This window comes from Rana temporaria, chromosome 1 (assembly GCF_905171775.1).
Source record: "Rana temporaria chromosome 1, aRanTem1.1, whole genome shotgun sequence".
Classification (NCBI taxonomy): Eukaryota; Metazoa; Chordata; class Amphibia; order Anura; family Ranidae; genus Rana; species Rana temporaria.
This window is the reverse complement of record NC_053489.1, coordinates 216,520,411-216,534,047: the sequence shown is the minus strand read 5'-3', so window position 1 is coordinate 216,534,047 and position 13,637 is coordinate 216,520,411. Positions and strand designations below refer to the sequence as shown.

At 42.3% G+C, this 13,637-nt stretch overlaps 1 protein-coding gene across 13 annotated transcripts in view; it reads right to left on the bottom strand.

Annotated features, from left to right (window-relative positions):
* Positions 1-1,420: 1,420 nt before the first annotated feature.
* The window catches only part of MSI1 (musashi RNA binding protein 1), a 56,045-nt gene continuing 43,828 nt past the window's right edge, over positions 1,421-13,637 (bottom strand). For 8 of the 13 annotated variants that reach the window (XM_040350289.1, XM_040350232.1, XM_040350265.1 and 5 more), the window contains 4 exons: positions 10,056-10,112; positions 9,623-9,777; positions 7,129-7,190; positions 1,421-2,386 (listed from right to left, as the gene is read on the bottom strand). In XM_040350289.1, the coding sequence (XP_040206223.1) occupies positions 7,149-7,190; positions 9,623-9,777; positions 10,056-10,112 (254 nt within the window). In that variant the 3' untranslated portion in view covers positions 1,421-2,386; positions 7,129-7,148. The remainder of the gene's footprint in view (positions 2,387-7,128; positions 7,191-9,622; positions 9,778-10,055; positions 10,113-13,637) is intronic. The other 5 variants (XM_040350322.1, XM_040350241.1, XM_040350274.1 and 2 more) reach the window with 1 other exon arrangement.

Genomic DNA, 13,637 nt, shown 5'->3' with positions numbered 1-13,637 from the left:
ATTTTTTATTCTGCCGTATGAGAATTTTCGTGACTTTAGTAAACTCATCAGATTCGACGTGAGATTAGCATACAAAAAAAAAGGACGATCATTCGTCCGATAATCGGATCGTGTGTAGCGGGCATTAGCGGGCCCTGAGGACAGGGTTGATGACCACTGGTCTAGAAGATTTTATAAAATTGGTGCGCTCACAATCTGGTGCAGCTGTGCATAGTAACCAATCAGCTTCTAACTTCAGCTTGTTCAATTAAGCTTTGGCAATAAAACCTGGAAGCTGATTGGTCTCTGTGCAAAGTTGCACAAGATTTTGCACAGATTAAATAAATTCCACTGATTAAATACTGGGCATTGTACTTAATGTATATTTTAATAACAAATAAAATATATACTACTATACATCTTGAAAGTTGTGTTCCCATTAGTCTCTCTTTAGCCTGGGTTCAGACTATTGCGAACACAGACATCGCATGCGATTCGCACCGCATTGCTGTGCAGATGACATGCGATGTCTGTGCAATGCAAATTCAGCCATACACTTTGTATGGCTGAATTTGCATTGAATTCGCACAAAAGTGCTGCAGGAATCATTTTTTCTCCGTTCTGGAATCAGATCGCATTGGGTGTTCACCATGCGTTTCGATTCCTGTCCGAATTCACAGTTTGCACTGCAAACCGGTCTGGGGGGGTGTCATTAACATTGTTAATGACGCCCGCAGCGGTTCGCAGAGGGCAGCGTGAACTGCCTGCGGGAGAAATGCGATGCGGGAACCGGCACTGGAATCGCACTAGGTTCCCGCATCGCACAAGTGTGAACCGGGTTTAATGTCTGACTGTTCCGACTATGACCTTCTGTACATAATATACATATATAGAAAAGGGAAATGAGGTGGAAGCCGTGATTTTTTCCAAAATGAAAACAATAACACAGAGTAAAATTCAGAATTTATTTTTTGTTTTGTTTTTATTTTTCATTTTTTTTTTTTTGCTATCTTAAAAAAATTCCAGTTGCAGTAACAAACATTATTGCTTTGAACTTGCAATACAGCATTGTATGCGCTCCTGTTCACAATTAACTCTTTATGTACCATCACACATTTTCTCATGGAGGAGATAGTGACTACACATCTGGGATTTGGAATGTTTTTGTTTTTTTCCCCAACTGTAGGAATGTACCAGAGTGTTTGGATATCCTTGACACTGCAAGGATTCTACCTGACTGCAAATGTTGCCAGGATATATAAATATTAAAGTCTCTTTTAGACTATTGGGCTCATTTAAGGCAGAGTAAAAGCAATGGTGATGTGCAAAGTCCAGTGACACATACTAACCAATCAAATCTCCTTTTTCTCTCAGTTTAGAAATAGTCAGAACAATAAGTAACAAACAATGGTTTCTGACTGGTTGCCATGGGTTACTGTACATCACTTTTTTCCTGGTTAAATCAGCCCACATATGTATTATATAACTAAAAGTCTAATGCATTGACAGCGCTTATTATCACAGTCAACATTTTTTATTTTTTTTCTGGTTTCCAAAAGAAACCTGTGCTATGTACGCTTGTCATAAAAACACACACCTTCCTCCGTATTACCAAGAAGGGTGGCACTCAAAGAGTTAAATTGTGCCAAGGATGTAGCTGGCGCTCAGCGATCTCCTGCGCTGATGACGCACCAGCTTATTCCAGTGGACAGAACTCGGTTGTAGCAAAAAAATTTATAAAAAAAAAAACCTGTCAATCCATTCAGGTTTTAGGAAAATATTGCTAAAGTATGGACCCAAGTCGGCAAAGGAGAAGCCGGGGCCAGAAAAGACCTGGAGGTGGCAGAGCAATCAGTCTGCAATATTTACATATTTTACAGAGGAAAAAAAAAAAAAAAAAAATCAAACCAGTTTTGAGAAAATTAAAATAATTTCTGTTCTACAAATAGTTTTTCATTTAGCAAAATATACATTTGTCTTGTTCTTGTGCATTGTCCACTTCATGTCATAAAAGCCGAAATTTACATAAAAAATATTTTTTTTTTTCAGTTAAAAATAAATGAAACACATTCCCAGACAGCTGGACCATATAATCCCTTCCCTCCCTCCAGCATGTTGTACCGGAATTTCCCAGCAACCCACCAGAACAAAAATTACCTAGTTATGAAATATGTTTTCCTGACATCTATCATGGAAACACAAGACTAACAATGAGAAAAAGGAAAAAAAAAATGACAAACAAGGAAAAAAAGGAGAAGAAAAAAACATGAAATAAATAAAATGTTCTGGGGTGAAAGGAAAAAAATATGCAGGAGGCACCAGTTACTCTGTATGAACACAAGGTGGCGATCTGATAATCTGAGAGGAGAGGGACAGCCACGGACATGAAGAGCTTCCAATCTGAAACCTGTAGAGAGAAATATGGAGTCGTAAGTTACATTTTGCATTCCTAATCAAAACACTACTAAAATTCACCCCAGATCCACCAAAACCTGTACTGGTTTGCCCAACATTTCAGCCAATCTGTACCCTGTCCAGCTGGAGGTCTGATTTCTGGAATGTCCACCGAAATCAAATCTATGACTAGGAGATCTATGACTGTGAGAGCTAGGAGTTATTGGTTGAGTTAACCACTTGATCACTGGGCACGTAAACCCCCTTAATAACCAGACCAATTTTCAGCTTTCGGTGCTCTCACAATTTGAATGACAATTACTCAGTCATACAACATTGTACCCAAATGAAATTTTCGTTTTTTTTTCACACAAATAGAGCTTTCTTTTGGTGGTATTTAATCACCGTTGGGTTTTTTATTTTTTGCGCTATAAGAGAATAAAGACTGAAAATTCTGTAAAAAAAATGAATTTTTCTTTGTTTCTGTTATAAAATTTAGCACATTTAGTATTTTTACTTCATTCTAGGGCATAAATGTGAAAGATGAAGTTACGCCGAGTAAATAGATACCCAACATGTTACCCTTCAAAATTGCACACGCTCGTGGAATGGCGCCAAACTTTGCTACTTAAAAATCCCCATAGGCGACGTTGCAGGGTATTGTGGGGTATTGCAGAGTATTGTGGGGTATTGCAGAGTATTGCGGGGTATTGCAGAGTATTGTGGGGTATTGCAGGGTATTGTGGGGTATTGCAGGGTATTGTGGGGTATTGCAGAGTATTGTGGGGTATTGCAGAGTATTGCGGGGTATTGCAGAGTAGTGTGGGGTATTGCAGAGTATTGTGGGGTATTGGTATTGTGTATTGCACAGTATGGGGCAGGGATGGCTGAGCAGGGATGGATGGCTGGCTGGATCTGTGACTGCATGTGTCACAGATCCAGCCCACAGCACTCGTGCTGCATCTGCTCTCTCCCCCCCCCTCTCCTCTCACACTGTACCGTTCGGTACAGAGAGGGGAGGGAGGAACCGGCGTCATCACATGATGTCATTGGACGGAGCGATCACGTGGTAAATTGCCGCTATCAGCTGCGATTTACAGTGATCCGTGATGCCGGACCCGGCGGTCACAGACATTCCCGTGTGCGCGCCCCAGAGTGGACGTCCTCCCATGGACGTCCTCCCAGAGTTAAGCAACCGCCTTGTAGACGTATATCGTCTATAGGGCAGTTGTTAACTGGTTAAATTGATTAATTTGTCTAAAGGCCCATACACACAATCAAACTTTTTGACAACAATTGTCTGACGGACCTGTTTTAGTGGAAAATCGGACCGCGTGTACGCTCCATCGGACAAACTTTTTTCAAATGTTCGATGTGAGAACAGACAAACTTTCCGGCAACAAATGTCCTACGTCGGCTAATTCGATTGTGTGTACACAAGTCCATCGGACTAAAGTCCAAAGTACAAACACGCATGCTCCGAACCAATGCTAAAGACCAGACAACAATAGCAAAAGTTGCCCACAGGGTGGCGGTAAAGAGCTGAAAAACCACGTGATTTGGTGAAAGTTGGCTGAAAAAGTCCTGCCGTGTGTATGCAAAACAAGTTCACGGCCAACGCCCTTCGAACAAAAATCCACGGAAAAGTCAGATGGAAGTCCGATCGTGTGTATGAGGCTTTAGTCGGACTCTTCACTTGGGTCAGAAGTCTCAGGATATCCGAAGTCTCACAATAAGTCCAAACCAAGCTGTAGCTTCCAGACTCATACAAAATGAGTAAAACGAAATACCAAAACAAACATAACTCTTTCATCATAGATTTCTCAGTAAATTTTACACTGCCTCCTATATTTGTGTTACCATTTGAAGTCCAGGCCTATTCTGACACTTCTCTCCTACATATAAAAATCTGTATATTTCTTTGCTAGAAAATTACTTAGAACCCCCAAACATTACATATTTTTAAGCAGATGCCATAGAGCAGGGGTCTCCAAACTTTTCAAATAAAGGGCCAGTTTATTGTCCTTCAGACTTTAGGAGGGCTGGATTGTGGCCAGCATGGGAAGAAAATGTCACAGGGCCCGGCATGAGGGAGAATAAATATGGTCTCAGGATTGGTGGTCAATAGGAGTGGGAGTACTGTCCCTATTAGTAGGAGAAATAGTATCCCATCATTGGTATCGGTGGAAAAATAGTGCCCCATTGTTGGTGTCAGTGGGAGGAATAGTGCCCCAAGGGCTGGATAAAGGCTAGCAAAGGGCCACATCTGGCCCTCGGGCCATAGTTTTGGAGACCCCTGCCCTAGTGAATAAAATGGTGGGTGTTGCAAAAAAAATTTTTTTTTCAAATTCAATTGTTTTTGGAAAAAATACACTCATTGAATGCACAAAAACACAATATAATACCCAATTGTTTGGTAAAATATAAAAGATCGTGTTATGCAAAATAGATACCCAACATGTCACACTTTAAGGCTAGGTTCACACTGCTGCGAATTCAAAATCGCGGTAAAATCGAGATTTTACCGCGATTTTGCGGCTGCGATTTTGCCGTGATTTAAGCGACATCTGTGCAGGGTTCAATGTAAATCGCGGCCCGAAATCACAAAAAGTAGTACAGGAACTACTTTTTGAAATCGGTGCAGCGCCGCAGATGCGGCGTCGCACCGATTAGGACAGTGCCATTGCCGACAATTGCCGGCAAATGCCGCCGATTTGAGATGCGATTTGACATGTCAAATCGCATCTCAAATCGTACCCAGTGTGAACCAGGGCTAAAAATGTGCATACTCATGGAATGGCGACAAACTACGTACATTATATTATCCATAGGCAACACTTTAAAATCCTTTACAGGTTACCACTTTAGATTTACACAGAAGGTCTGGTGCTAACATTATTGGTATTGATCTGACGTTCACGTTGATATGTCACATGTGTGTTTTGCGATCGCTATTTATGTACTGACGTGGGACCGACGCATACGTTTGCCTTTGTGAGCATTATTTAAATGTTTTTTTAATAAAAAAATATATATTTTCACACATTTTTTTTTATCACTTTTATTGCTATCACAAGGAATGTAAACATCCCTTGTGATAGCAATAAAGAAAGACAGGTCCCCTTTACTGAGACACCTGGGGTCTATTAGACCCCAGATCTCTCATCTGCCCTTAAAAGCATCTGATCAAACCAAAATCAGTTTAAGAAGATGATTACCCAATCCAAAATTAAATTGTTTACATTCCACCCAAACCGGAAGTGACAAAACACTCACCGCTTCCAGTCTCTTATACCTTAGAGATGATCAGGGACATTTCGGTCCACGATCGGCTCTATGATCAGCTAGCAGAATTGCTGGCTTCAGTCCTGGGCTGACCGTTGGTATGGGAGGGCCCAGAAAGGCACCTTAGGGCATCAGTAGGGGTGTAAAAGCAATCTAGCTGCTAATTAGCCACTCGCTTTTACATAGTAGGTCATCACCGCCCCCCCAGCTGAAACTGCAGCAAAGTACCAGTATGTTGTTTTTAGCAAGTGGTTAATAGATCACATAGCTAATCCAACCCAACCAGCTGAAAAAAAAAGAAAAACAACATTTGGGAGAACACTCTGGGGCAGATCCTCAAAGTAATTACGCTGGCGTATCTATTGATACGCCGCGTCATTTCAAATTTTGCGCGTCGTATCTTTTATTTGGTATCCACCAAACAGATACGACGGCATCTGTGTTAGATTCGACAGGCGTACACTGTCGGATCTAAGATGCAATTTTCTGGTGGCCGCTGGGTGGCGTTTCCGTCGTATTTCGCGTTGAGTATGCAAATTAACTATTTCCGACGATCCACGAACGTACGAGCGGCCGTCGCATTTTGTTACGTCGTTTTTGTTCGGCTTTTTCCGGCGTATAGTTAAAGCTGCTATTTGGTGGCGTACTCAATGTTAAGTATGGCCGTCGTTCCCGCGTATAATTTTGAATATTCTACGTTGTTTGCTTAAGTCGTCCGTGAATGGGGCTGGACGCCATTTACGTTCACGTCGAAAACACTGACGTCCTTGCGACGTCATTTGGAGCAATGCACCCTGGGAGTTTTGACGGACGGGGCATGCGCAGTTCGTTCGGCGCGGGGACGCGCTTCATTTAAATGAAACACGCCCCCTACTCACCGCATTTGAATTCCGCGCCCTTGCGCCGCGAGAGATAGACTACGCCGTCGTAACTTACGGCGCAAATTCTTTCAGGATTCAAACCAAAGCCAGGTAAGTTACGGTGGCGTATCGTATCTCAGATACGCTGCGCCGGGGCAGATCTTTGTGGATCTGCCCCTCTGTATTTTTTGCCATCTCAACAGCAGATCTTCCACCCTGAAGAGTGTGTATGCCAATATACATCATTACTGTGATACTACAGTACTTGCAGAGGGGGATTAATTCACTATTAACATTGCTTGGGTTGAATAATGGTAGGAGATAAAGGGAGGCACAGTTAGTTATATATATAACTCTCCTGAACACTAAAAATAATATACTACTTCTATGATTCATGGGGCAAATATTTTCATAGATATAGCTCAATTACTTTCCAGTATTTCTAAAGAAGATTACTGCTAAAGGCCTATAATGAGCCTGCCTCATTTAGATGACAATGGCCGATTATGTAGCCCATTGTAGAGCAATAAACTGAGCAGAAAAGTTAAAAACAATATTAAATGTGTCTTTTTAGTGACTGTGTTCCATGGAATTATATCATCCTACTTACCTTCATTGTGACCCATAAATTCAATGATATCCATTAGTGAAAGCCGTGGCAATCAAAGGTCCCTGCACAATAAAAGCTCTTATTAAAAATCACATTATAAAACTATCAACATAAAAAGTATATATTGAGTAAAAATATGATACACATTACTGAGATATGACAGATATCATTTAAAGCGGAGGTCCACCCTAAAAAATAAAATTAGACAAAAAGCCTGAAAAAAAAAGAAAAAAAAAAGATGTTAATACTTACCAGAAATGGCTGTTGCTAGGCAGATCGTTCTAATCTGCCACTTCCTATTCCGCGGTAGTCTTCAGTCTTCTCCTCCTCGTGTTGTCTTCTGGGACATTTGGGCACACTGTCTTCTGGGACATGTGTGTCCCAAAAGACAGCCGGCCATTCACAAAGCGCCCCGCGACTCGTGCAGTAGGAAACGGGCAGTGAAGCCGCAAGGCTCAACTGCCTGTTTCCCTTACTTCGAATGGCGGCGCCGGGACCCGAACCGATGGATGGATCGCCCTCGGACAGCCAAAATCGCGGACACCCTGGACAGGTAAGTGTGCTTATTTAAAGTCAGCAGCTACAGTGTTTGTGTTTTTTTTTACAGCTGGACCTCCGCTTTAAATATTATAAACTCAATTTCAGACTTGGTTGGTACCATGTGCAACAATAATACATAGATAGAATGTCCATGGTACACTGATTAGTGGGTCTGTTTGTTGGATAGAAAAATTAAAGTGGATGTAAACCCAATTCATGAAATTTGAGCTGAGCATGTAGTATTTTTTTATCTCTCTTCAAAGAGCTGTAGCTCTCTCCTAAACCATTCCTCTGTTATCAGCCTGATAACTCCTGTCAAATTCTTGAACACATCAGATAGAAGCAGCCTGACATTTCTGTCAGGGGAGGTTGCTAAAATAGATTAGCAGAGAGCTGGCCCTATTACAAAACACCTCTGAGGCCCCGTACACACGCTCAAGTTTCTCGGCAGAATTCAGCCAGAAACACGATGGCAGACGTATTCTGCCGAGAAAAACGGTCGTGTGTACACTTTTCGCCGAGGAAACCGACGAGGATCTCGACGGGCCAAAAAGAGAACATGTTCTCTATTTCCTCGTTAGTCAATGGGAAAAGTTGGCTCGGCGAGATCCTCGGCGGCTTCACAAGGAACTCGATGAGCAAAACTATGTGTTTTGCCCGTCGCGTTTCTCGGACGTGTGTACGGGGCCTGAGAGTCTCTGCCTATGATGAGTGTGTGCCTTTCCTCCAATCAGCAATTTTAGCTATCTTGGCTGTCTGCCCAGACCAGACATCACACTCTGTGTTAAACAGGAAGATAAAATCTCCTAACAGATCTGAACTTTCTAAACAGTATATAAATGTGAAGGCAGCAGATATACATGTAAAACCTATGCATGGAGATTTGGTTCATTGCTGTGTATCATCTATGGCTGGGTGTATGGAGGGTTTACATTCACTTTAATTTTCCAAGTCTTTCTACAGGAACATTTAGACTCTCAAATCCCCCAGATTTGGCCACATCCATGTGCAGCCAAATCTGCAAGAGACCAGGACACCAAATCCTGAGAAGCATCATGTATCCAAGTCTTGTCATGCATGTAATGTCTAGCTGATATTCAGGAAGAGTTATCTTTGAGTCCACCATGTTGCAACAACCACAGAATTACAAGGCCTAGACATTTTGGCCCAGATTCTCAAAAGAGATACAACGGCGCATCTCCAGATACGCCGTCGTATCTCTGCGTAGCGCCGTCGTATCTATGCGACTGATTCTTAGAATCAGTTACGCATAGATATCCATTAGATCCGATAAGCGTAAGTCTCTTACGCCGTCGGATCTTAACTGCAATTTTTTTTTGCCCGCTAGGTGGCGCTTCCGTTGATTTCCCCGTCGAGTATGCAAATTAGCTAGATACGCGAATTCCCGAACGTAAGCGCGGCCGATGCAGTAAAGTAACAACGTTTACGTTAGTCTTTTCCCAAGGTAAAGTTGCCCCTGGGTCCATGAGGCGCAGCCAATGTTAAATATGGCCGTCGTTCCCGCGTCAAAAATTAAAAAATTTACATTGTTTGCGTAAGCCGTCCGTGAATGGGGCTGGACGTCATTTACGTTCACGTCGAAACCAATGACGTCCTTGCGACGTTATTTGGAGCAATGCACACTGGGATATTTTAGGGACTGCGCATGCGCAGTTCGTTCGGCGCAGGGACGCGCTTCATTTAAATGAAACACGCCCCCTACCCGCCGAATTTAAAATTCCGACGGGTGATTTACGCTACGCCGCCGCAACTTTACAGGCAAGTGCTTTGTGAATAAAGCACTTGCCTGAAAAACTTGCGGCGGCGTAACGTAAATGAGATACGTTACCCTCGCACAATTTTGCGCCCATCTGCGCGAATCTGGGCCTCTGAGAGCATTGTTTATATCCTTTCATGTTTATACCAATTCACAGAATAAATCAAATCCACTTACCCCAAGGCTGTGTCCAAAGCCAGTGCTAGGTGCTGGACTTGCTGCGCTGATGTAGCTGCTGACTGCCGATTCTTGATTGGCTGCGCCATATAGTTCAGCCATTGGGCCTGGGCTGCTAGTTCCCAGAAAACCCCCTGTGCGGGTTGGAGTGGAGCCTTGTTTACAAAGTAAAAAAGTAGATCTTACAGAGAGCCCCCTACGCTCTGCCTCCTCCTCCCACGACTCTGTGCTAAACCATCATTCTTGTCAAATGCTTTTTTTTTTCTATATCTGCATTTCTATAGTACATGAACCCATTTATATACATTTCCAAAATCATTCATGGTCATAATTAATAGATTATTTATGTATACAGTTCTGCTGCTACCCAAAGGATCCCTTATTTTACACAGTAAAGCTAAACAAATGAAATGATCTATAATAGGCTGATTACCTCTCACCACAGCTGCTGCCGCTGCCGCCACTGGTCCATATGCAGTCAGAGGGATGGCTGAAAAACAAAAGAAAACAGCACTTAGAGCAGAACAAGAGCAGGATCGGAGATTTAGCAAATCTTTATGCACATGCCTTAGATATAGAAAAATCTCTACATAACAGCATGCAAAAAAAAAATAAAAAAAAAATAACAAACAACAAATGAGGAAACTAGTGGAGGATCTTCTATGGATAAAAACGACATAAGCATGCAGCAAAATATATTATATATTTATAATTTACCTACAAAAAAAGACTACAGTTCCTCTTGGTATGCAGGTTTGAAGACTGCTGAATTACTGTAAATTACTATGAGGATTGCGTCATCATATGGTAAATATAAAACCCTATGCTGCAACCCAAATCATTTAACCAGATGTTTTGTTTAACAGCATTTAAATTAAAAGCATTTAACACATTCACCCTGGATTACAGCACATTTGTGCTGTTTATGGTCCATAAACCCTATTTTTTTTTTTTTTTTAAACTGAATCCAAGATAAAGCTATGACCTTAAGCCAGCCATAGACAAAGCATTCTTCTTTCCTGCAACTAGAAAGAAAATCGCTCAATTCCCCCATTAACACAGTTAATGTTAAAGGGGGAATCCCTCCCGTGAAGCCATTGTGTTCTCCCGGAGAACACAGTGATTATTGCTAGCGGGTATAAATCCAACAGGCTGGTTGTACCCAAGGTAATCAGCCTGCCCATACATGGGCAGGCTGATCAATCTGCCTGCCCATACATGGTTTGAACCTTGGCTGGTTCCTGCTGAACTGGCCAAGATTCGAACCATCTATGGCCAGCTTTGTTATGTTTTCACTTTCCACTGATTATCACATTACAATTTGTGGTATAAGTGAAGATACAATAACTACCTACTGACCAGCACAGGTCACTTCCAAATAGTTGCCATCACATAAAAGACTGGTAAGTCTGATACCACTGCCTAAAACCACTGAAGACATGTTTTTTTTTGGACAGAGTAAATAAATAAAACACCTGTCAGGTTTACTGTCCCCGTTACGGAGATTTACCCTCCATAATTTTCCTGATGACCATTATCACCATGGGTGAAAGTAAAAAAAGGTCCCCAATTTTGAGTGGAAATCTTACAATTACCACACAACAGTTCTGGTGACTACTCAAGATTTACTAACAGTTCCTGTTGTGGGTATGGGACAGAATGTGAAAAGGAAACTCCCCAATTGTCAGGAACTGGATGTGAACCTGGGACCTCGGCTGTGTCAGGGAATGGCTCTTTTCACTGAGCTACCTGAGATGCTGGACAGTCCCATGTCTAATCCATTTGACAACCCTGCCTTGTTTCTTGACTTTTGCTGAACCTTGAACTTTTTGCTCCTCCCATGAACTTCCTGATTTAAGCCATGCCTCTGCACTTCCTGTTTGCCAGATTATTATGCTCTCTCTGGCCAATATCTTGCTCTTGCCTTCCCTGCTGCTGTCAATATTTTTGCTATCACTCGTTACTGTCCTTTGGCTTGTTTACTGATTACACTTCTACTACTCCAGCTTGCTCACCCTCCTGGCTGGGAAATCCTGAGGACCATGGCCTGGTACTAACACTCAGCAAAACCCATCTCTACCATCTGGAGCTTTGGTGAACACTGGCTAGTACTTAGGCTTTGCATCTCAAATGAGCCTGCATCATCTGCCAGGGTGACCCGCTGGTGTATCTACCCTGCTGGTCGGTGGGAGTCCCCCTACTGCTATACCTACTGGTTTCCTAACCTGGCCCCTGATTGTGACACCAATGGGGGTTATAACCCTCTGTTACACTATTTAAATTGGAAAAAAAAAAAAGTTTTCCTTTTAGTTCTACTTTAACTCTACTGCAAAAAGCAGCGATTCTTAACATAGCAGCATTTATTCTCATGACAGTTAAAAAATTATCTCTAGTATCCCCTGAAGATGTGCATTCACACAAAGTGCATTGGAAGGAGCTATATGTTGACGTCACTCCTCTGCTGCTGCCTTTCTGGTGCAGCTTAATAGCTGTTGAGTGTTCAAAGGTGGTGGTTTGGGCCAACACATGGTGATATATTTGGACTGTTGGATGAATACTATACACAGACATTTGTTGAAAGGTATTATTTACCACTAAGAAGAGTCACATGTGCACTTTTTAAGCTCATGCTTTTGTTGGTTATTTTTGTCATAAATATATTATTTACATTTTGTTTTTTAATTATATATTGTTATATTCATTCTTAATCACTTAGGTGCTGCACTTTTGTTTTTATACTTCATTTTGTGGTTTGTACACTTACCTTACTCGCTAGCTGCCTAAGTATTGCACTTGTCTGACTTCAGAAGCTAAGCAGGGCCAGTCTGGTTAGTACTTGAATGGGAGACTACCTTACTTGCTAGGTGCATAAATATTCTCTTTTAACCTAGCGCTGACTATTCCTTTTGAGTAAAAATAAATTGTGACTTCAGTTCTGCCTCTAAAACTGGCAGCATTTCTGCACCTTAACTATATTATATTTGCTTTATTATGTCCTTCGCCCTCCTGTCCCTCCACTGCGGAAACAAACAAAATGCCCAGTACTTCTAGGTATAGAGCATGAGACGCACTCCCCTCCTTCCATTTGACAACATTGGTGCTTGGTAATTGGGCCAGTGCTGTCCCCAGAGCGGGGACAGTTCTCAGTCCTGTGTAATCTCCAAGCAACTTAGGTCTCGTACACACAACCAAGGAACTCGTCGTAAATGAAACATCGTTTTCCTCGACGAGTTCCTTCTTAGGCTTGTCGAGAATCTTGACAAGCTTTCTTTGCGTACACACTGTTAAGACAAAATCTCGTTGTTCTCAAATGCGGTGACGCACAACACGTACGACGGCACTATAAAGGGGAAGTTTGATTCCACTGGCACCACCCTTGGGGCTGCTTTTGCTAATCTCATGTTACTGCGTGTTAAGTAAAAGTTTGGTGAGAGACGATTTGCGCTTTTCGGTCTGTCACAGCATGACGAATGTGCTACCTCCATTACAAACGCTACTTTTACCGAAGGCACGCTCTCATCTCATACTTTATTCTGAGAATGCGTGGGTTTCTAAGCATACACACGAACATGTTTCTCATCGTAAACCAGCCCGACGAGAAACACGACGAGGAAATTGAAACTCCCGACGAGGAAAAAGAGAACTTGTTCTCTTTTTTTCTCGTCAAGTTCCACGACAGTTTTCTCGACGAAAAACATACACACGACCGTTTTCCTCGGCAAAAAAGCTCTGCCACCAAGTTTCTTGATGGATTCTGTCGAGGAAAACGGTCGTGTGTACAAGGCCTTAGAGTTCACACAGTACTTTGTTGGTCCCAGCAACTGAACAGAGCAGCAAGGAAGGTATGTGCTGCTGAGGGGCAACATTAAAGCTACCCTGTTGCTTTGCCATGCATGGGCAAATCAAAGTCATTCTCAACCAGGGTTCCGTGGAACCCTACATTTTCTTCAGAGGATACCAGGGGTTCCTTGAGCTGTGGCTAATTAACCTCCTATTTGGCACCTACTGTACGTAT